This window comes from Ambystoma mexicanum, chromosome 7p (genome assembly GCF_040938575.1).
Source record: "Ambystoma mexicanum isolate Mex_15411 chromosome 7p, UKY_AmexF1_1, whole genome shotgun sequence".
Taxonomy (NCBI): Eukaryota; Metazoa; Chordata; class Amphibia; order Caudata; family Ambystomatidae; genus Ambystoma; species Ambystoma mexicanum.
The window spans coordinates 345,817,520-345,839,042 of record NC_090939.1 but is presented as its reverse complement, the minus strand read 5'-3'; the positions used below and the strand labels follow the sequence as shown (position 1 = coordinate 345,839,042).

Here is a 21,523-nt window from a genome sequence, read left to right as displayed (position 1 = left end):
GATACCAGGGGGGAAAGTAGCAAATGTAAACTCAGGGTGGGAAGAACTGGAACAGCTCTGATGCATCTGGGATCAAGCAGGTGTTAAGAGTTATCGTGACCTTGGAAGTAGCCTCTGCACCCATGTCAGCAGTTCCAGGTGCACATGAGGACATAGATAGGAGATGCACTGAATTGTGTTGTTAATTACCAATTAGGAGTTTTGAGCCTGATAATGTACGAAGGAGAACCCCATGTGGAAGAAGATGAGGAGACAAAGCTGGGACCAATGGCCTGGCATCCCTCCTGGAGCATGGCACTTATGTATTGGGTCGCACAAACAGGGTGTAGGTTAATTGACCAAATCCTTGTTTTGAAAGAGTGAAATGACCGAATTGTCTTTTTTAGTAAAAAAACCAAAAAAAAACCAATTCAGTCATTCCTTCCTCGAAAACATTGTCTTTGGTCACTTCTACGGTATCAGAAACAAATAGCTACCTGGATTTGTAACCTATGCGATGTACGTCACCTGTGATGCATTGTACCTTTAAAAACTATTGCTCATGCTAATTTCATCAGAGCGCTCCGTGGCAGCAGAGTTCTTTGTTGGCTCATACAATTAAACCTTGTTCTCCTTGCAAGAGGTGTGCCGGGCATTTTTCTTTAGTGGGTTGTAATTTTTCTGGTGTGAGCATCTAGGGGTTACTCTACAGGCTGAACCAAGATGGCTGCGGGAAGTGATGTTGTGATTCTTGGAAGAAGGTTCCCTTCATATATTTACTCTGATCAGTTGTCATTTGGGTGCATGGGCCTAAAACTTTTTGTGGATTATCGTGTTCACATACTTGACAGCACCTTTTTCAGGCTCCACAGGCATGGTGTCCCAGAAAAACTGTTGGAACTCCATCTCACACTTTTAAAGGGTATTTCTACATGTGTCTGAATTAGATATGCCCTGAGTTGTGTCAGTCAAGTTACCTGCTGCAAATTCGTGGTTATTGTGCCACGGCTGACCACCTCAGATACTTCCTTCCCCAATGGAAGTTTTGTGAGTTTCCCCCACAAATGAAATTCCTCCATCTCCTAACAATATTCGCAGGTTTCTCAGGTGATCAGTTGTACTAACCTCACTGCCATGTGGAAGACCCACCTTGCTTGCTTGTAAAGGCACACTGTAGTCAAGAGCTGCACAATGCCCATTATGAGCCCCAAAAGAGCAATACAAACATATGCCATGGCAGTGAAACTAATGTTAAATGTACACTCTTATTTTGGCTGACTGGGCTGTAGAAATGGCCTGTTCCAAATTCCAAACACTGCCCACCAATATGATGAATTGACTTCTGCCTTGCAGGACAACAAGGATGAGTAGAGGCTAAAGTGCCCACTATGCCCTCACACTTATACAAACCAAGAACCTACACAATCATACAGGTAAAATAGGCCTACTCAAGAGATATACCTCCTTTGCCTTTTGAGGTAGGGTGGGCTGAGGGAAGTCTATAGTCTTAAGAGGGGTGTGAATGTTGTTCAGCAGCAACCCAAACAGCGAAGTGTAAACGTCCAAAATAAAGGAATGCCATATCAAGGTTCTTTAAAAAAAACATGTGTTTTAATCAGGCACACATTGTACAATATTAACTAAATAGAAAACACTGTCAAAACCCACACCTGTATAATACAGAATATGCACAAATAGAATAGATGCAGCATTTGGGTGAGTATACAAAGGAAGAAAGGAAATGAAAAGACCACAATCTTCAAAAGGATATTTCTCTGAGTTGGAAAAAGGGATTAACATGCCCTATCCAGTCTTTAGGGTCCAAAGATGGACCGGGGGATGGGGGGTGGGTTTCGGAGGAGCAGATATCAGTCAAGAGTACATTTGCAAGTATCTTGGAGGTTCAACAGCATTGAACCAGGAACCCTGAGGCTAACAAAGTATACAGATGCTCTAATGCACAACTTGTTATTAGAGGGAGGCCGAGTTCACCCTTGGTTCAAGTGAAGCAATGGTTATCTGCAATGAACCTAGGGAATCTTTGGTCAAATCCGTATGACATAAACAGCAAGAGCAAATGTATGGTTAAGAGTGCTGCTTTAATATTATCTAGGAAAAGGCTGGAGGATGCCTGTCTCAGATTGAGAAATGCTACGACATACTTGTGTAATAAGCAGGAGTTCAGTTTTGAAGATTACATAGATGAAATAACACCTCGATATGAACGTGCACTTTTCATAGAATTTAGGATCAATAGATTGAGAGTGGCCAGCTTCACTAGAAACTGTCCGGCGCCTAGCTGTGCTATCCCTCCAGCATGTGGAAATGGTGAAGAAACTATCATGTACTTTATATTATTTATGTACTTTACATTATTTTGTGATGGTTTTTAAAAAATGGTGAACTAGTTATTTATTTTGAATATTTAAATATTGTAAATATGTGCTGCATAGAAGAAGCCATAGCCTATTGCAAAACTACCAGTAATCTAAATATTGTTTATTTTGCATCCAAGTATATCCATCATGCATGGTTCAGGAGGTCCAGGAAAATCAATTGCAATATACAAGTTGTGGCAAATACCACCTTTTGATTTTAATTCAAAATTGCTCAAATATGCTGCTATTATCGAAAAAAAACACTTACTAACGAGGCACTTTTTTTTCTCCTGGGAGACGTTTTATGATATTTAGTTCCCAGCTGTTGTTGTTTTTTTTAATTTTTTTTTTATTAACTTTACTTATTGTGTTAATTTTGAAATGTCGATCTATTATGATTTTCATCTGTATTATGATTGTCATTTTATTGTGTATTTATATGATATGATAGTGTATTCATATAGAGCCTATACACAATGTGTTTCAAAGTGTTTCAAAGTGCTTCAAGGCAAGGGAGGGAACAAGGGAAAATACAATGGGGCTCATTACGTAAAACCGCCGGACCCGTAGTGATTTACCAACACCGGACTTGCCAGATTTACCGGGGCATCACAACCCTGGTGGTCCAGTAAATCCGGCGCCAGCAATTCTGTTAATTTCCATGGCAATGGGGATAATGGAAGCACCGGCACCATTTTCAACAGTGCCGGTGCTTCTGTGAAAGCCTGCATGCGGGTGCCGTTCTGACCGCCAGATCTGACCTGGCGGGCGGGACGGCACCCACCCAAAGAACTCGTAGTTTGTCGGTCCAAGAACAATGGTGCCTGCAAGCTTACTGGCACCGTTGTTTCCGGACCGGTGAAGTTGTAATGAGGGCCAGACATTCTTACAGTCCATGAACAGTAAGGATGTGAAATTAACTATCGTACTCGGCCTGACGACATTTCATATAGTTCAAGAGCTAAGACATAAATAAGGAAAGGAGGGGGAGAGTGGGGGGGAAATGGAAAAAGACTGCCGATTGCTGTTCTAGGCATGACAATTTCTGGTAGAGCCGGAGAAAAACAAAAGGTAAGGGGTAGGGGTTCAGAAAGTGAGGGGAGGAACAAAACAAGCAACTATCGTACTAGGTCTGACGAAATTTCAGATAGTGCTGGAGGGGCGGATAAGCAAGGGGCAGGGGAGGAGACAGACAAGGCTGCTATCATGCTAGGTCCAGGGACAATTCTAATAGATTAAGTGCATAGAAGAAATTAAGGCGAGGAGGGGAAGATATAGGAAAAGAAAGAAAGGGAGAGGAGGAGAAAACAGAGAGTAAGCAGTCAAAAAGAGTGGAGAAGCAAGAGCGGATAGTGAATACAATTGCAGAAGTCAATAGTAACACATAATGTTGCAAGCCAGGATACAAGATGAAGATGGGAACAGCATAATTCAGGTGCACCAGGAGTACAAGATGCAAAGGAAGTCCAGCATGAGAGTTGAGAAAGGGTGACTTACTGTGAATCAGTGATGTTGAAACCAGAATGTCAGAATGAAGAAACCAGAATATATCAGGACAGATTCCTGCAGAAGTAGGCTGGAGTGGGGGTGAGAGAGGGTGGAGGGGAGCAGGGTAGAACAATCAAGCAAAACAGGCAATATCTGTATGCAAGAAGGGTGGTGTTATACCGAATAAAGTGATGATGATGATTCTCTGTGTCAATCGCAGTGTCGGCTCGGGTCGAGGATACAGTAGTCACGATCAGAGACATGTGGCGCTGTGCAGAAAAGAATGTAGTCGAACAGCAGACAGAAGTTCTGAGAAAGGGTAGCATTGAAGGGTTCTGCTATATCACTCTGTGCCAAACACACTTGAGCCCCGCTCGAAGCAGGTTGTCATTGAAAACAGGGAATTAACAATTTTGTGAGTCCCACTAAAAGTTCATGAGGGCATGGATCTGTCCTTTCTTCTTGCTCTGAAACATGGGGGAGGATGGCACACACATTCAGGGAACATGCAACACAGTGAGATCCATGGTGACTGGCAGAGATGCAGGCTTAAAGTTCAGCAGCAGAGTTTGGCCCCAATGGTCCCTTGGGATGGTTATGGGACAGAGCTTGCATCTGCCTTTACCTAACAACTGGAGTACCTTGTAAATGACAGCTCTCTCAGCAGGGTCCATTGATGATGCAAAGATTCCTCAAGATGATTCAAAGAAGGTGGGTGACCCATTTCTTTTTAGTCAAATGTCTCCAGATGATTGGACTAAAGATAGCCTGCTATAGGGTTCCTATCCCTACCCTTGAAATGAGGGGACATTCTGATGTCACACATAAAGTGTTATGCTCCAGAGGAATTGGAGGGGATAGAAAAGAGTAGAGGGCTGAGAGATTCAAATGGTGGGAGTTCCCTTCCTTTGACCAGAGTTCCCCTGACTACTCTAGCTCCACCCCTTCCCTTTTCTCTAACAACAAAGGCATTTAGAAATGCAGCACCCTGCTCTGAGGCCTAGCTCTCTGTGCATGGTTGTGCCCCTTCGTTTCTGTTCCCAGCCCAGCTTTCTGTGTAGTGGCTGTCCTTGGGAAAGAGTGTTAGCTGCCCTTACAAAGGTACACAGAAAAACACTTCCCCAGTGGCATACACCTACCATTGGTCAGGAGTGGACCTTGTCTGGGTATAATACACAAAACTCTTCCACAGCTGAACTTGACCCACTGGGCTGACAGATGTGCAATATCAATTAAATGCAACTGTGATGACTCTGAGAGATGCTTGCCACATACACTAATTCGGGTATGGCTTAGTTTACTGTACCACACAATAAACTTAAGAGAGACTAGAGGTAGTAGTTCCTATGACCGATAGCGAACAGCCCTCTATAAACAGAACTCTTAAACAATACACAATGTTCACTCGGTCCATTGCTTCCCCAAGTCCATATTTGGTTGAACCTTACTGTATGAGGTTAGTAGCCATTAAATTCTCATACTACACCACATTGTATCAAAAAATAGTATTTTATTTTTCATATTTCAACAGTAAAAAACTTTTTTTTCTTTTATCTTTTCTTCTTCACAGTTCCAATTTTTTAATCTTTTTTAAAAAAGGGTTTTTTTCAGATAGTATGCAAATCACAATATCTGCACCATTGCCATACAATATTGTTGTGTACATTTAATCTCATGTAACAGTTGACCATTTAACAATTAACAAAATTCATCTCTTAACCTGGATCTACAAGTTGCTCACACCTATAATCGAGACAAGCAACCCAGTCCGTAAAAACCTTTCACTTATTCTTCCTAAAACTCATGCTTACTTTCATACCACATCCATACCATACCCGACATGTTTCATTCCTTACACACTTACACACTATTGACAAGGAAATTCTTCAGGGGTAAAATTTAAACAACATTCAATTAAATGCACAACCGTATAAGTCTTCTTGTAGACTTAATTTCTTGCGGGGTCAGCTTTCAATGAGATCCTATCGCTTTTTTCTTTAAGGTCCAACCTTCAAAACGAATACACTGTGGGAAACAAGTGTGGGATAATCGAAATTTAATATTCGAGATAATATCCCGGTCAACATTTATATTATGCACAACCTGCGATGTGTCAATCATCAGCGGCAGGGTGTCATTACTTAGACCATCACCTTCTTTACATCTGTTATATCTTCACACCTCAACCCCTGTCTGCAACTAGGTCCTTCAAGACCAAACCCATGCTGTTATCACTTCAGGTCTAATCTTTAACTACGGAGTATTTCACAACTTTATAATCAATTAACCCAATCACGAGGTACAGTTAAGTTGTCCAAGTATGTCTATGAATTTGCTTTACCTTCTACAGGCTGACTTCTTCTTATGTGTCGTCTTGGGGGGTCCCCCTAGATTTACAATCCTCTTCCAAGTCCAAGCCTATCTGATGTTGAGGTGTACTTGGCTCTCAACTGGATAACACTATCTGCGATCACTGGGAGGCATTCCTATTTATGACAAAGTCACAAGTGAACCACCAGGACAAAATCCCCAGAGTTATGCAGTTTTTGGAACAGGGGTGCATATCTTAAATGAGCCCCTGGACAGCAGGAACTTGGATGTCACTGCAGCTGTCAAATTGGCAGCTGTGAACTCTGAACCTGCTCTGTTTCACTGGTAGCGTAGGAACTGTAAATCAGGCTACTGATGCAGCAGGTCACAGATACTACTATTTTTTTGGTATGGAGCTTATGAAAGGGGAATCGGATTAGCACATTTCCTTTTCCAAAATATGTTAATATGTTATAAAAATAAAAAAGCCAACACACCCTTGCCAGCTGGCAATTCATCACAATGACTTGCATCGATAAACACACATTTAAATATTTGTGTCAGCCTAATAACACTGCAGTAGTTGTAAGGCAACACAGTTAACTTTCAGCAGAGGAATGCACACATGGTGTGATTAAAATGAATGTCAGTGTTCTCTCCTTTAAACATCTATGCACAAAAATTTAGCCCCTATGAAATACAGAACTGGGGCTACTATACAATAAACTATCCCTGCTGCATATTGAACAATGATACAAGTATACTCTTCATAGACAATGATTGTCAATCATGTTTTTATTTAAATACAGATTCGTCATTGGCAATCCTGTTTTCCTTCTTAATATATTATTCCTCAATGATGTGTAGATAAAATAATGTATTATATCTTGAAGCTCGATGAACCACATGAATGGACATATTAAGGCAAACTTTACTGGAAAAAAATAATATTCAATCAGATATTATGAGCATTCTTCAAAATAGCATTAGAGTGAAAATGCACAACATGTATACCCTTAGTAAGGACCATATTCTAAAAGGACACACATGCATTCATAACTCAAGTAAATACAAACTATGTTTGTAATATCATAAAGAACAGTTTACAAAATTAGACCCAACAGGGTGTGCATTGTCTGTAGTCTCGGTGTATCCCAAGTTTAACACCTTCATCAAGACTCAGGCATGCTTGATACAAGACCCTGTATACAAAATTAAACAAGATGGTAATTTGTGTGTTTGGATAATTATATTCAGAATTGCCAGCGAGAATAAACCAACAAAAACCTAACAAAATGGAGGGCTCACCAAGATCTAACATTCCATGAGTAACACTATAAAGACAATCATGTTACTGCTTCATTCCCCCAGTTCTAAAGCCAAATTCTCAAATCAGGTATAATATACTGTAAACCAAAGAAAAAAAACAAGATATTTTATTTACTCAGAAGTAGTCTCAAAATTAAGCACATTATTTAAGTAGCAAATTAGTATTAAGGTACCCAAATACCTTAATAACCTCATTCCTGAAAAGGAGGAGTCGGAGGGAGAGTGTGGTGTTGACGGGAAGGAGGTTTAAGAATCTAGGGGAAAAACAGAGAAGGCCTTACTTCTGATTATTTCCTTCCTCCACTGATGGCGTTGCATTCTGCACATATAACTGGAATTCTGATGGATCATGGCCCTCCATAGATGTTGAGCTTCTCAGTGAGGAACCTTTGGGACTTAAGGGTGACAGCCTTATAGATGATGCAGCAGGATTTAAGTGTGATACATGCTTACAGGGGAAGACAGGGCAATTCGATGAGGGTGAGGTTGATGTGGTTTACTTTGCAAAGCCTTTTAATGATATGTGTTGCTGAATTTAGGGCACAACCCATGAGTGCCAGTGTGAAATCTTATTAATAATGAATACCCATCATGATTATGAATATGTATCTTGAGATATATATTTTTTTAAACATTTTTTTATAGTGACATTGACATTTATTTTAACAGTGCTGCACTACACAAGGACAGACCAAACAGAGACATTAAAGCAACAAAAAGAAAACATAAAAGCTACCATACACGACCATTATCAAGAGGTCATAGTTAAAGTGATGGATTAAATCTCCAAATCACCAAACAAAAATACCACCAACAATAAACCTGTCCATTGTTTTTAACCAGAAGGAGGACATGATGGCATTTACACCATATCTGTTGGTTATGATTAAAAAACATGCTAATAACAATGGCCAATATCCAATGTCAGATATGTGTCACACTATGAACATTAGCAGACTATGTTTATTTTGTTTTCAGATCACTCCGCTTTCTGACAATGATTTTGGACGATACAACTGCACGGCTACAAACAGAATAGGCACACGGTTCCACGAGTACACACTTGCCTTGGCAGGTAAGTAAAATGTTATCTTTGTATGCATAAAATAAATTCAATGTTCAATTTTCAGAAAAAGAAAATACCTTATACAGAAATGGTATTACACCTTTTTTTTTAAACATGAGTTATGGTCTTCATGAAGTTAGAAATTGTGTTATTCTTTCCTACATTTAAGTACTATTGGTTTGGTACTTTCATTTCTGGTTAAAGGCCCGCTTCATATTATTTGAATTAGACCACTATAATCTAACAAAAAACCTCACTGCAAAGCAATCTTGAACTGAAAAAAGTAACATCTGTATTTTCTTTGCATTATTCTTACTATGGTATACATAAAAACTTGTGTTTGAAAAATCTTGAAATACATTTCAAGGCACTGGTTCTCCTAACAACCTATATGAAAATGTAGACATTTGATATGTAATTTCCATGTTTTCAAAATGTAACCTGTCCATAAACGAATACATCATAAAACATGTTGATATCACAAATGAGTGATAGATAATCTCTGCGGTACAGGAAAGAACAACAGGGGTAGTATTGTCAATGTGTATTCATTTTTATTGGTGCTTTTCGTAAGATGTAAGTCATGGGCATAGCTCTTTCATAGTGCATCCAAAGCAAATGGTAGAGGCAAGTGTTAGTCTGAATTTTTACTGGTTTTGGAGACTTTCATCAGAGAATAAAACTGGACAAAGAGAAAATACAATTCAGTGGTACATGTGACAACAACACAACTTTAAAATCCAGGAAAAGGGTTTGTCATGTCAAATCAGGTTTGGACCATGTATGAGTCAGATGAGTACAAACCACCTTTGCATCAAGGCTGAATGACTTCCTGAAGAAGAGAGTTTTCAGATTGTTTGCTGAAAAAAGCTGGTTTTCTTGGGATCCTGTGGCCTTTGGAAGGCCACTCCGCAGGAGGGCTTAGGCAGCACTCAGAGACCTGCCCCAACTTATTTTTCTGAAAGAAGTGATAACATAGATGCTAGAACCAAATGGTCTGTACTCTCTGAAGGAAGGAGTTTTATTTATCCTCTATTATTTTATAAAGCGAGCCGCTGTTGTACAAATATTGTGTTCTCCAACACAATTGATATGTCCAGAATCTATTGTTGGGCCATTGTTTTAACTTCTCTTCATCGTAGGATCCACATTAGTACCTGGCACACGCGGCACACCGGGAATCCAATGTGTTGATGGGCTCTTTTCCGAGCCATACGACACGGTATTCCCGTGTACGCCATGTGTGCTGGGTTCTCTGTTCCCGGCGAGGGGCGTGGCAGCTCCTCAGCCAATGAGGAGGCTTGAAAAGGGGCAATCGCTGCTCCGAACATCCCCATGGTTGGAGGCTGCCTTCGTCCCCCGCTGGGGACTCAGGTAAAACGTTTATTTTCTCCCTCCTCCAACTTCCCTGCTCCCTGCCCTCCCAACCCCACTTACCTTCAAACCCTTGGTCTCTGGCTGAGGACAATGGAAGCCTCCAGGCATGTGGAGACTCGGAACGGGGCCATCCCCGCTCCGAGCCTCCACATGGCTGGAGGCTTCCATCGTCCCCCGCCGGAGCTGCAGTACTTTTTTCTTTTTTTTCCCTTCCCCCCTCCCAACCCCACTTACCCTCTTTTTCCTTCTTTTCTTGGGAACATTTGTTCCCAGCGCATCCGCTCCCGATGACTGCCATGGACACAGAAAACCGACTATGTTTTCCCTTTCCTGGCGGCCATTTTTTTCACTTTCATTTTTCTGTTTTGAAACGCGGCAGCATTTCTAAACAGAAAAAATGCCATTAGTACCCCGGTCTAATGGGCCGGGGTAGTAATGGCAATAAGACCCTCGGCGGCAGGCCAATACCACCCACGGTAATGCCCCCGGGGCTTTGTTACGGCCACGGCCCTTGCTACTCTCGGGTCTGTAACTACGGCCCCGGGGCCATTACCTGGGGCGGTATTGGCCCGCCGCCTCAGGTCTTATTGCCACATTATGTGGTATGAATTCTTGGGAATTTACAATCTACTTGACAGATGTGGAGATACTAGAAAGGAAACTGAAGCTTGCCCTGAAGAAGGACCTGAATAGTTTGAAATGTACATGATTTGTTCTTCTGCCCCCATCTGAATATGTATTTTAGATCTGTATCAACTATTTAAAGGATGTTATATTTATGAGGACAAATGCTTGACATGAGCTAGGAGTGGAGATCTCTGCAAGGGAACAAAAAGTATTGGGGATGGTTTCCCGTGTCTTGTTTTATTTATGTGGGATTACTGCAACCTGTGAATCCAGATTGCTGTTGTGATCCTTATATATGTCTTCAGAATATGAATATTTAAATGTGAATTAGTAATGGTGTTGCCCACATCTTGAGAGTCATTGTTTACCCATGTTCTAGAAACCTCATTGGATGAGGCAAAGGATTTGACATGTATATGTGTTCCCTTATGGAGAACCCATAGAGGGAGAAGAGTTCTGATATAATGTGATTGGTGGGTGTGAGGCCTTAGATTTGTCTTGCTGCTTACTTCTCAATAGCTTGACATTATTGAGCTGTATAAAGATGAGGCATAAACAGAGGATATTACAGTAGTCAAGGCTTGTTTACATAAAAATAGTCCTAATTTACATAATGCCCACAACCACAGTAATACCACCCCAAAATCTGAGACAAGAAACATGCTATTCTTAATCTGAATATTCTATTTTATTGCAAATGAGAAATCAAGAAATTAAAAGTTGCCCCCTAACTTTCAATGCTGGGGAACTCAATAGCAATATTCCATGAAAATACAGGGAGTTTGTTTCCAGAAAACGAGCACGATTTGCTCCAATGGAACCCATTAAATTAATTAAATCATTACTGTCAGAGACTAATATTCACTGCACACTCATAGTTCCTATGGCATCTTATTGTAAATACACTTACACAAAGTTTAATATACAAACCCAGTCTCCCATTTGTGACATTGCTTGTAAACAGGGTTCTCCCAGAATACTTTCAATTGCTATCTGGAATATATTTAATTTTTGGGACATTAATTATAATGCTCTGGGGATATGATTTTCAACTTTGGTTTGTCTTTTAAAGGCCCAGGACAGGTCAGGACATTAACAGATGAAGGCAACTTTACCAGCTAGTCTCTTCCTTTCAGTCCCACTGGTGCCAAATCCTGCTTAGGCAAATTTCAACTGTCTTTTGGAAAGGTTTCTGAAATTACTTCTCTCTAGAAAAGGCATTTCACAGGGACATTTTCATCTGCTACATATGGGTGGGAGCACAATCAGTTTTTTTCTGCAGTTGAACATGCTGGCTTCCTTTTCTGCCTTCCCCAAAACTCTCCCACTCTCCTTATCTGTTATATTTTGAATACCCAACAAATCCTGCACATGCAGCATGTTGGATTAGACAGAGTGTGTGGCAGGGTCACTTCACTTATGCACACCCAAAATAATCTTCCTCCTTCCTTCTTTTAACCCAATGTATTTTACTATGTCATAAGGGGACATATGTAGCTGTGAGAAAGCCCACCTATCAGGGAGAATGATGGAATTTGACTGAAATATGTCATTATCTTTTGATTACCTGTATCCACCTGCACTATTAAAAAGACCGATATATGCTGAATTACAAAACAATCTGAATTCAGAACCATTCTTCATGTTTCTATAACTGCAGGCGCAATAGGTGTATTAAAGCTTGTGAATGTATTAATAATTCATGTATTTGAATATAGCTTTAATTCAAATCTAGTCTTTATTTTTTCATCAAACAAGGGTTTACAATTCATGGCTAGTAATTTATTACATTTTTTGGCACTTTAAATGCATATTTTTGGTACAATTGACATGTCTTGTTGGATCTTGCTATATGCAGAAAAAAACTACTTTATTCAAAACAAAATACCCTTTGTAAGGGGCTACTTGATGTGAAGATCTTCATATTACAAGAGGACTTATGGTTCTGCCAGGTCAAGGTTCAGTGTTTGTGTATACCCATCTTCTTCTGAAAATGTCATTACTGCCTTTGCAGACTTCTGAACCTTATGAACTTACTCTTCTCTTTAAAAAATACAAGTCCACTAAATTGAGATAAATCTAATATGTAGCTTAAATATAGCCCTATTTGTATTTTGAAACAAAATATTTGTAGTGGGTAAATACAACTGTGCATGTTGATATTGTTTAATGGGTAGTCACTGATTAACACTGACATCTGCTTTAGAGACAATTGTCTATTGCATTCCGTGTCGCCTGAGTGCTGAGCCCTGCATAAACACACATTGTAAGTTTAACAAGTTGTCAAACTAAGTTGACCATTTCGAGTTTATATGTAAAATAGAACACATGCTATTTCTGTAATTATTACTGGTAATGGCAATTTAATAAAGTGCAGTGCTATCAACACATGTAAAGCAATCTATATAAAATATTAAACACGTTCTCTCTGTCAGCTCCTTGCACAATATTACGATATAATGCGTATAACTCTGTAGTCTTCATGGTAAATGTTTGCATGCACGAGAAACCCTTTTGAATTAGCTGATTTAGTTTTGGAAATAAAACAACCGTGTTGTTTTTCACAATAGCTATGATGATATAAAGATATACATTGATGGTCTATTGAACATGTTTACATTTTAGTCAAATATATCCACAGGAGATTAGCGTTATAAGGCTGTTGTTGCCTGAATCCGTCTAAACGTGTTTAAGAGTGGGGTAATGGGACTTAGGGCATGGGCTTGCTTACAAAGTCCGCATTCCTCATTGAGAATGTTATTTAAATCATGAGAAAGAAACGCTTATAGAGAATATTATTTTGGTTGCAAATGTAAACTCTTTTATTAGTGTAATTCTCCTTTATAACCCCAATTCCATTACAATGTGCATTCACCTATACTGTTCAAAGAGCAATTAAAGAAATGACGGATATGACGGTTGGTCTATGCAGACATGCTACATTTTTTTCTGAATATATACGTTTATCAATACCACAATCAGCACTATAAAGAGAACAAGCAGAGCTCGGAATATATTTAAACACTTTACAAAATACTTCACGATCCGTGATAAACATAAAAAGAAAGTTAAAAGACCCTAATGCATGAATGACATAAAATACATTACGTAGTTCAAGACTAATATCAGTGAGTCACTTAGCAAAGACCTTAAGTGATTAATGGCATCTGGTGATTATGTCTTGATAAAAATAAGACTGCTATTTCCAGGCTTCATACACAGATATTCCCACAGTGACATCTCCAGTTTAATTTCCCAGACGCTTTAAACAGAGTAACGGCGACCACTGTATGCCAGATACATTTTGACAGCAGCTTGTGTAACGTGATTGGTAACAGGAAGAGCAGGTACACAATACTAGATGATATAACGCTGTCCCTGAAGAGGGCTGTTCGCACATTCAGAGACATTGTTCTGCGCCCTTGCCCTACATTGGTGCTAAAGCACGCTATTTGTTTCAGTTACTGTCTGGCCACTATGCATCCCATTCTCTGAAGTTTGTTAACGACCAACATACCTTTTAGGAGTCCTTGTATCATACAAATTCAATGGTGTCATCCTAAAGTGGCCCCAGAAATGTAGGTACCAAATGGTTGAAATGAGGGGAGTCAACTGTGAAGGAGAAGTGATTAATGTTGCTGGGCAAGAAGATAGCTGTGCCAATGTTTATTAGAGAAGGAATAGTTGCCACGTCTACCAGTGGTACAGTCTCAATAATGTTATTTTTTCATTGGGTGCTTTTTCACAAAAATATTTATTTATTGTGATCTGCAAGTGCACCAACATTACAACGTAAGGCAATTAAGCAATCAAAGAGTGAGATTAAAGTGTAGAGAAGAGGAACAAAGGCAGAGTGAAGGTACAGGAAGTAGGGTGACCAGTTTTTTTTTAAAAACCCGGACGAGCATTTGTAAATGCACATATAACTTCAGTCCTACTTCTATGTCGCTGGCCTGTTGCGGGAGGTGGTGAGGGGGTGTGCTAATATGCACACTCCTCTCATTGGATGAGAGCGCCGCGGAGGGGAAGGGGGAGGAAATGGGGGGGCGTGAATAGCATTTCACGCCCCCATTCCTGCAGGAAGAGATGTGCTGGGACCCGATTTCGGGATTCCAAAATCGGGTCCCGACAAAAAAGGCACCATGACCAAAACCCCGGACGGGTTTATAAAATAAAAAAAAAACTCTCAAAAAAACTCTCGGGAACCCGGGACGTCCGGTGATTTCCCCGGACTGTGCCGGGAAAACCCAGACGTCTGGTCACCCTAACAGGAGTGCCACCTCATTGTTTTGGTTTTCACCGCAGGGCTGCAGCTTCTATACAGCAATTGTAGATGGCTGCTGAAAGCGCCTGTGGTGCTAGTTTGGACATGAAAAGATCAAATGGTGCCACATTACCAGGAGGGAGAAATCAATGTGAGTATTCACTTTCAAAAGTTTTGTTGCTAGGGGGGGCTGAGGGGGCTAAAGCCTCTGGTCTTTTGGGTGTAGGCCGGATAGAAAGACAGGGGCTACGACCAAAAGGCTAGCTAGCCCCGAGCCCTGACAGTCCAGACATTAGCATAGCCCGGATCTTTTACAGACCTAGCAACACCCCTGCGTGCACCAGCACGGCTTAGCATATGTGCACAGCATAGTGGCATTCTGACGTACTTGGCAATTGTACCGGAGTTTCTCAGCAGCTCTGCAAGCCTCACAGAAGAAGACTCACACTGTTGAATGCCAATTAAGCTAAATTGTTGACAATTTTACTGTTGCTATATTCTCTGATGGGAAAGGAAGATTTCATGGAATAAATTGCCTTTGCAGTCCCTCGTTGACAGATTCAACATCGTATCTTCATTGACGATATGTCCCAACAGCTCTATGAAACCATTATTTAATAACTAGAATCATCTGTCTCCACTGACAGTGACCCTCAAGAGACCAGACGTAGGTGTTTGAAAGTGATAAATCAGCCGCTAGTGCAATAAAGCAGGGAACTAGTGGTGCAGAATGATGCTTGCGGAATTAGATCCAACCAACCATATCGACGTGTTATTTCGGTGCTCACGCTAATCTACCAGGCAGTCATATAAAGCTACTAACATGTTGCGGCTCTGCAGCAGATTCATTTCTAAACGGCACCCCTTTATCTTATATAAGCCAGTCTGATAGCACAGCGAGTAGAGCGCCCGTGTTCACATCAGTGCAGAGCCTGCAGAGGCAGGTTCGAATCCATGCGGGCCCTTCGTCCTTCCGAGCTTGATAAATGAGCACCACACACCATGAGTAATAAAAAGCAGCGCTCAGATGTCTGAGGGGTCGCAGCACTATATTATATCATGCGCCCTGTTATCTCCATTGTTTGATTGAGATGATATGCTATTCTGAGTGTCGAGTTTCCCATGCATCCATGCGGATGACTGTTGCAAATGTCATGCATGCATGGGGAGTGAGGATTCCACTAGCTTTTAACATGCGAGTGGTATCTAGATAGATCCCCTGCATTTCTAATGCAGGAAGTTGTGTTGGCCTGTTTTACAGCTTGGCATCTGAGTGTGTGTCAGAACAGGGGATTGAGCAGCACAACAGGTGACGTGCAGAAAGGGGAACTTGCAGGGCCAAGGTTACGTGACCAGAATGGAGATCAGGGTAGTCGCAGTTAGATCAATTAGGGGCCCTTTATTAAGACCTTTGTGATCAAGTAGAAGACATGGGTGAAGGTGAAGTGGCTCACTGGGGCATTCACCACCCAGGCAAAGGGTGTAGCTGCAATGGGTAGAGCATTCCCAGGCGGGGACATTCTGACACCCATCATTACAACAGATGACGTTACATAATCTCTCATGTTTGTCCGACTGCAAAAAAAAAAAAAAAACACCCATATTTTCAATGCGTTTTTACACCAGGACAGAGGAATACGTCACACATCGCCCTGATGCAAAACTGCATAGACCGACTATGTTTTTAACTGGTTCCGTTTCTGGACTTTCTTACTTTCTGTAATCTCTCACCATTTCTACACTGATGACACCCAGTTGTTTCTCTCCTTTTCTTCATTCACCCCTGATTTACATCTAGATCTCTCTTCTGTCTTACAGCCATTAGAAATTGGATGTCATCTCACTATCTCTCTCTTAACACAGACAAGACTCAAGTCTTAGGGCCTCATTACACGGATGGCGGTAAGGATTTACCGGTACCGGTAAAATACCGGTACCGATAAATCCTTACCGCCTTACTACGAGGTCCCTTTGCGGGTTGGGGGATTTAACGCCTGCTTTTTGCAGGCGTTAAAAACCAACCTGCAAAGGGACCCAGGGAGCTAATTACAGTACCGCAATTTGCGGTACCGTAATTAGCGCCTTCCCCATTCCCATTGAGCCCTATGGGCCAATAATGGGAATGGGGAAGGGCAATGGTGGAAGGGGGAATTACCGCCCCGCCGACCTTGGAATGGGGCGGTAATTCCCCTTTCCGCCAAGGCGGTGCCGGTATTTTACCGGCATGAACCATGGCGCTAATAGCGCCAGGGTTCTCCGCCATCCGTGTAATGAGGCCCTTATTATTTCCCTCTAACACAGTTCCTCCCACCTGTCCTCCTCCATCTATTCATTTTTCGCGTTCTAATATTCCTATTTCCACCCATGCTCGTAATCTAGGTATTTACTTTGACTCTTCCCTCTCCTTCACCCATCATATCTCCCTTACTTCCTGTGCATGTGGCTACCACCTCTTTAATATCCTTAAAGTCTGTTCTTCTCTCACCTTCCATGCTACCAATCTTTTAATCTCCTCCCTCATATTTTCTCACCTTTTCTATTGCTCTTCTCTCTTCTTCGGTCTCCACGGTTCCCATTTTGCCCCCCCAAATCCCTTTTCCACTCTGCCATATATACCCTCTGACTTCTCACTACCCTTGACTCCATCTCCAACTCACTCTGTTACCTAGGCTGGCTTCCTTTCCACTCCCAACTTAAATTTCACTTCCTTTGTCTTGTCTTTAAATCTTTTCATGACCTTGCTCCCTCCATACCTCTCCTCTCTCATTCTACGCCCCCTCACACTCAGTTTGTTCTGCTGATCTCTTCTTACTTTCTGTGCCCCACCCCCTTTTGCCTCTTCTTGTTTCCGCTCCTTTCAGTTCCTTGCCCCTTTACACTGGAACTCCCTAGCTCTTTCTAACCGCTTCATCCCACCTATTCCTCCTTCCGCTCCTCCTTGAAATCACTCCCTCTTTATTCCCCTCCTGACACCTTATTCCCCTTTTACCTTTCTCTCTCTCCCTCTAGTTCCCTGTCATAGTTCTCTGTATCTTCCCCATCTTTCCTAAGATCTCCTCTCTTCCTACCACTCACTTTACTCCCTACTTTCTCTCCCTCTTCTTTGCTTCCCCAGCCCCTCCTGTGCTCTTCCTTCTCATGCACATTTTTCTACATACTGTTTTTCCGGTTTGATTCATGTATATTGTTATTGCTTCTACAGTTCCATGTTTGATGTATTCTTTTTTCTTTGGATTAAGGTGCTATATAAAAACAAATACAAATACAAATACAAAATAACCCATAAAACAGAGCATCTGAACATTTACATGTGGTCCACAGCTAACCTGTCCTGATCATCATCCAGAGTCTCTGGGCCGTATTTACAGAAACGTTTCATAATGGCATAATCCCATTGAAAGTGATTAACAAAACAGAACATTCCATCCGTTCACTTCACCAGTAGCACTTCATTGCACGCATGCAGTCAACCTATGCAAAAACAAACCAGCATATATACAACATGAATCCCAGTTCACAATGATTACCAAGTCCACTGAACACAAACCAAGAAAACCCCAAAGGGTTGCTCACATCTAACATGTTTAGCCTTTCCTTGCAAATGAGGGCACAGCAGATCATTAACTCACACAACGCATGCACACAGGTCTCACATGACATCCCTACACTAGTACACTACACTAGTACTATACTAAGCAATGGAACGCATAGTCTCTAAAACATGTGGCTGGGCTATGGAAGTAAGAAAGGACACGAGCCAGAGGGATGACATACAGTAGTTTCTTTATTTAAATTCATGCATTAACTGGCATCACAGCACCAACAGTCCTCCCCTTTACCTCCCTTCATTAACTATGCCCCCTGACTGGGCAGGTGTGCACCTTAAAGGTGCAGGGACAGGTAACACCACACCTGAACAAATGTTCAAACTTCCGGGTCAACATTCTTCGACCCATCTTAATGGCTTCTTCATCGCTCTTTCTGGTCTGGATTGACGATCACCCGTTTCTCCCTCACTTGGGGGATCGATTGCTGTGTCCCCTTGACTCGCGTTTACTCCTGGCGGGAGCCATAGGTCATCTTGTGGTTCCCGCGGTATTGGGTCTGGGTCTGGCAGGGGAGACTCGCTATCTTCCCTTTTGACATAGTGTTTGAAGAGGGAACTGTTTCTCGTGATGGCTCGATCTTCATTTTGGGCTGTCACCATTGTCCCTTTGATGGCGGTGACACATATGGGATTTGAGGCAATCGAGAGTCTGTCTTCTTTATCATAGGTTGTTGTAATAGAACCTCATCCCCAAACTGGAAGTCTTTGGGTTGGGTGCGGCATACAGCGTCAGATTCCAGTTTCATCCTTTCCTTCACTTCGGCATCTCCCTGGGTTACTGTAGCATCCGGGTACCCTGGGGTCGACAAGTCTGTCACAATGCGAGTATGGACATCATATCGAACCATGAGTTCAGCTGGGGTCTTATTGGTAGCATCGTATGTGGTGTTGCGATAGTCCTGTAGGAGCCTTCAAAGGGCCTGATACGGATTGGTGGTCTCTATGCAAGCCCTTTGAAGGGTTTTCTTTATGGACGCCATAAAGCATTCTGCCATCCCATTTGCTTGCGGCCACCGGGGTGTTATCTTCAAGTGCTTAAACCCCAGATGCTTCACCAGTGCTTCAAACTCATGTCCATTGAACGGCGGTCCGTTGTCGGAATTGATTATTCTTGGGATGTCCTATTCACTGAGTAATTCATCCAGGGTGGCTGCTACTTGGGGAAACGTGGTGATGGTGAGTTTTTTGACGATGGGGAAATAGGAGAATTCATTGATGAGGAGGAGGAAATGCTTACCGGACTCTAGCAGCCCGTAGAAATCAATGGCTACTCTCTCCCATGGCCTTTCTGGATTTGGGTACGCTGTAGGGAGAACGGGGGTTCGGCCGGTGCTGTGCACTGGCAGGCCAGGCAATTCTTGCCCCACTAATCTACTAGCGAGTCCAGAAACGGGGACCAGACATGGCAACGTAGCTGTCTTTTGGTGTTTTCAGCCCCCGGATGTCCCTCGTGAGCGGTCCGGATTACGTCGGCTCGGAGAGCAGTGGGAATGACGATTCTGCGCCCACTCCGGAGTATGTTGTGGTCTTTTACAGCTAGCTCAGACTGTACCCTTACCAGTCTTTCGATTTCCTCCTTGCACGCCCCCGGGTGGGCCAAAGTTGCTCGTCAGGCTGATGGCAAGGGCTGTCGTGGGGTCTGCCGCTGATGCAGCTGCGACTGTCTCCAAGCAAAGGGCAGGCAGAAGAGAGTTAGCAGCCACATATTTGATGTAGGTGACATCGCCCCCGCGGGTAATGGGAGGACCCGCAGGGTGGCGGGAACAGTCTGCTGGGTGGAAGGCCCCCCGGGTCAGTGTAAGATGTCATAGTTGTATTCCTGCAGTGTGAACTTCTTTCCGATGATAAAGTTGTGGAAATGCTCACAGGCCCATACGGCAGCCAGGCTCTGCTTCTCGGTTTAAGAATACACAGACTCCTGCGTGGACAGATCCCTGCTGGCATACACCACGATGTGTCTGGTGTAAATTTCTCAACTCACAAAGAAGCAATTCTACACAAATGTAAGTAAGCAGCAGGTATTCTGGAATATAGAACAGTGTATAGGGTTTGAATACAATCTTCCTCCCCAAACAAGAGAGAAAACTTTTTTGGAACTTTTACACTTTTAAATTATGACAGATGAAATGGCTTAGAAAAACAATGAAAAGTGTGCAAACATCCTTAAATTGATATAAATTCCTATGGGAGCAACACTGAAAAGATCCTAACCAACATAAGCTACAATATGATCAACAGTACACACTTTGAATCAGAATGGAAGTTTGGAAATACTTTGAAGCGTCCGAGTACCCTGGGGTCGACAAGTCTGACACAATGCGAGTATGCTCATCTATCTAGAGCTTGTGTGTCCTCTTTTTAGGGGCTGTGTGGGTGAGGACAAGTCGACACAAAACATACAAAATCCCCCAGACCAGCTTCCTATTTTTCTTCTGTAGTGGCGAGTCAATAGATACCTATAGACCTATGCATGTTTTCCCCTTAATCATTAGAAAGAGGGCGGATAGCCATGTGTCATCCAAAAATATACATATTTTAATATTTAATCAAAACTATTCACTACTTACAATGCATCAATATAAAAACAACATCATACTGTCATTTCATTTAGACACTGACATGAATGCATAAATGTATGGCTCACTTTACAGAAAAGGTGTGCAATTTAGACTCTTTTGTACACACGTAGGCAGATAATCTGTGTTCCTACCACTGTTCTCTAATCATACCCTCTTAAGTGGTGAGGGCAAAAATCATGTGCCTACACTTCCAAACTGTGTTTCTAGGACCAAAGATAATTTAACTAGAAATGCACATAAATCACTTTCAATTGCATCTCCTGTTGGTACTGTCTTCAGGGCACTTAGTCTTGTTTTATATTTCCATCTCTTCGTATGCCTTCACATGTGTTAGCCGTACTCATATCTTTCTAAAAAACAAACAAACAATTCTACTTTTAAAAAGACAATTCTCATTACAAACATGGTTATCAAGACTTTTTAAACATGACCTGTCTGTTCAGGCAATCTTTTCTGTCTTCACCCCTATGTCTTTACCACAGAATAATGCAATCATTTCAGGCATTGTCATTGCCCTTC

The 21,523-nt window shown here is 41.9% G+C and overlaps 1 protein-coding gene across 4 annotated transcripts in view; it reads left to right on the top strand.

The window, feature by feature from the left end:
- The window catches only part of NCAM2 (neural cell adhesion molecule 2), a 1,850,180-nt gene that overhangs the window by 1,288,581 nt on the left and 540,076 nt on the right, over positions 1-21,523 (top strand). For all 4 annotated transcript variants that reach the window (XM_069636393.1, XM_069636392.1, XM_069636394.1 and 1 more), the window contains one exon: positions 8,463-8,559. In XM_069636393.1, coding sequence (XP_069492494.1) covers positions 8,463-8,559 — 97 coding nt within the window. The remainder of the gene's footprint in view (positions 1-8,462; positions 8,560-21,523) is intronic.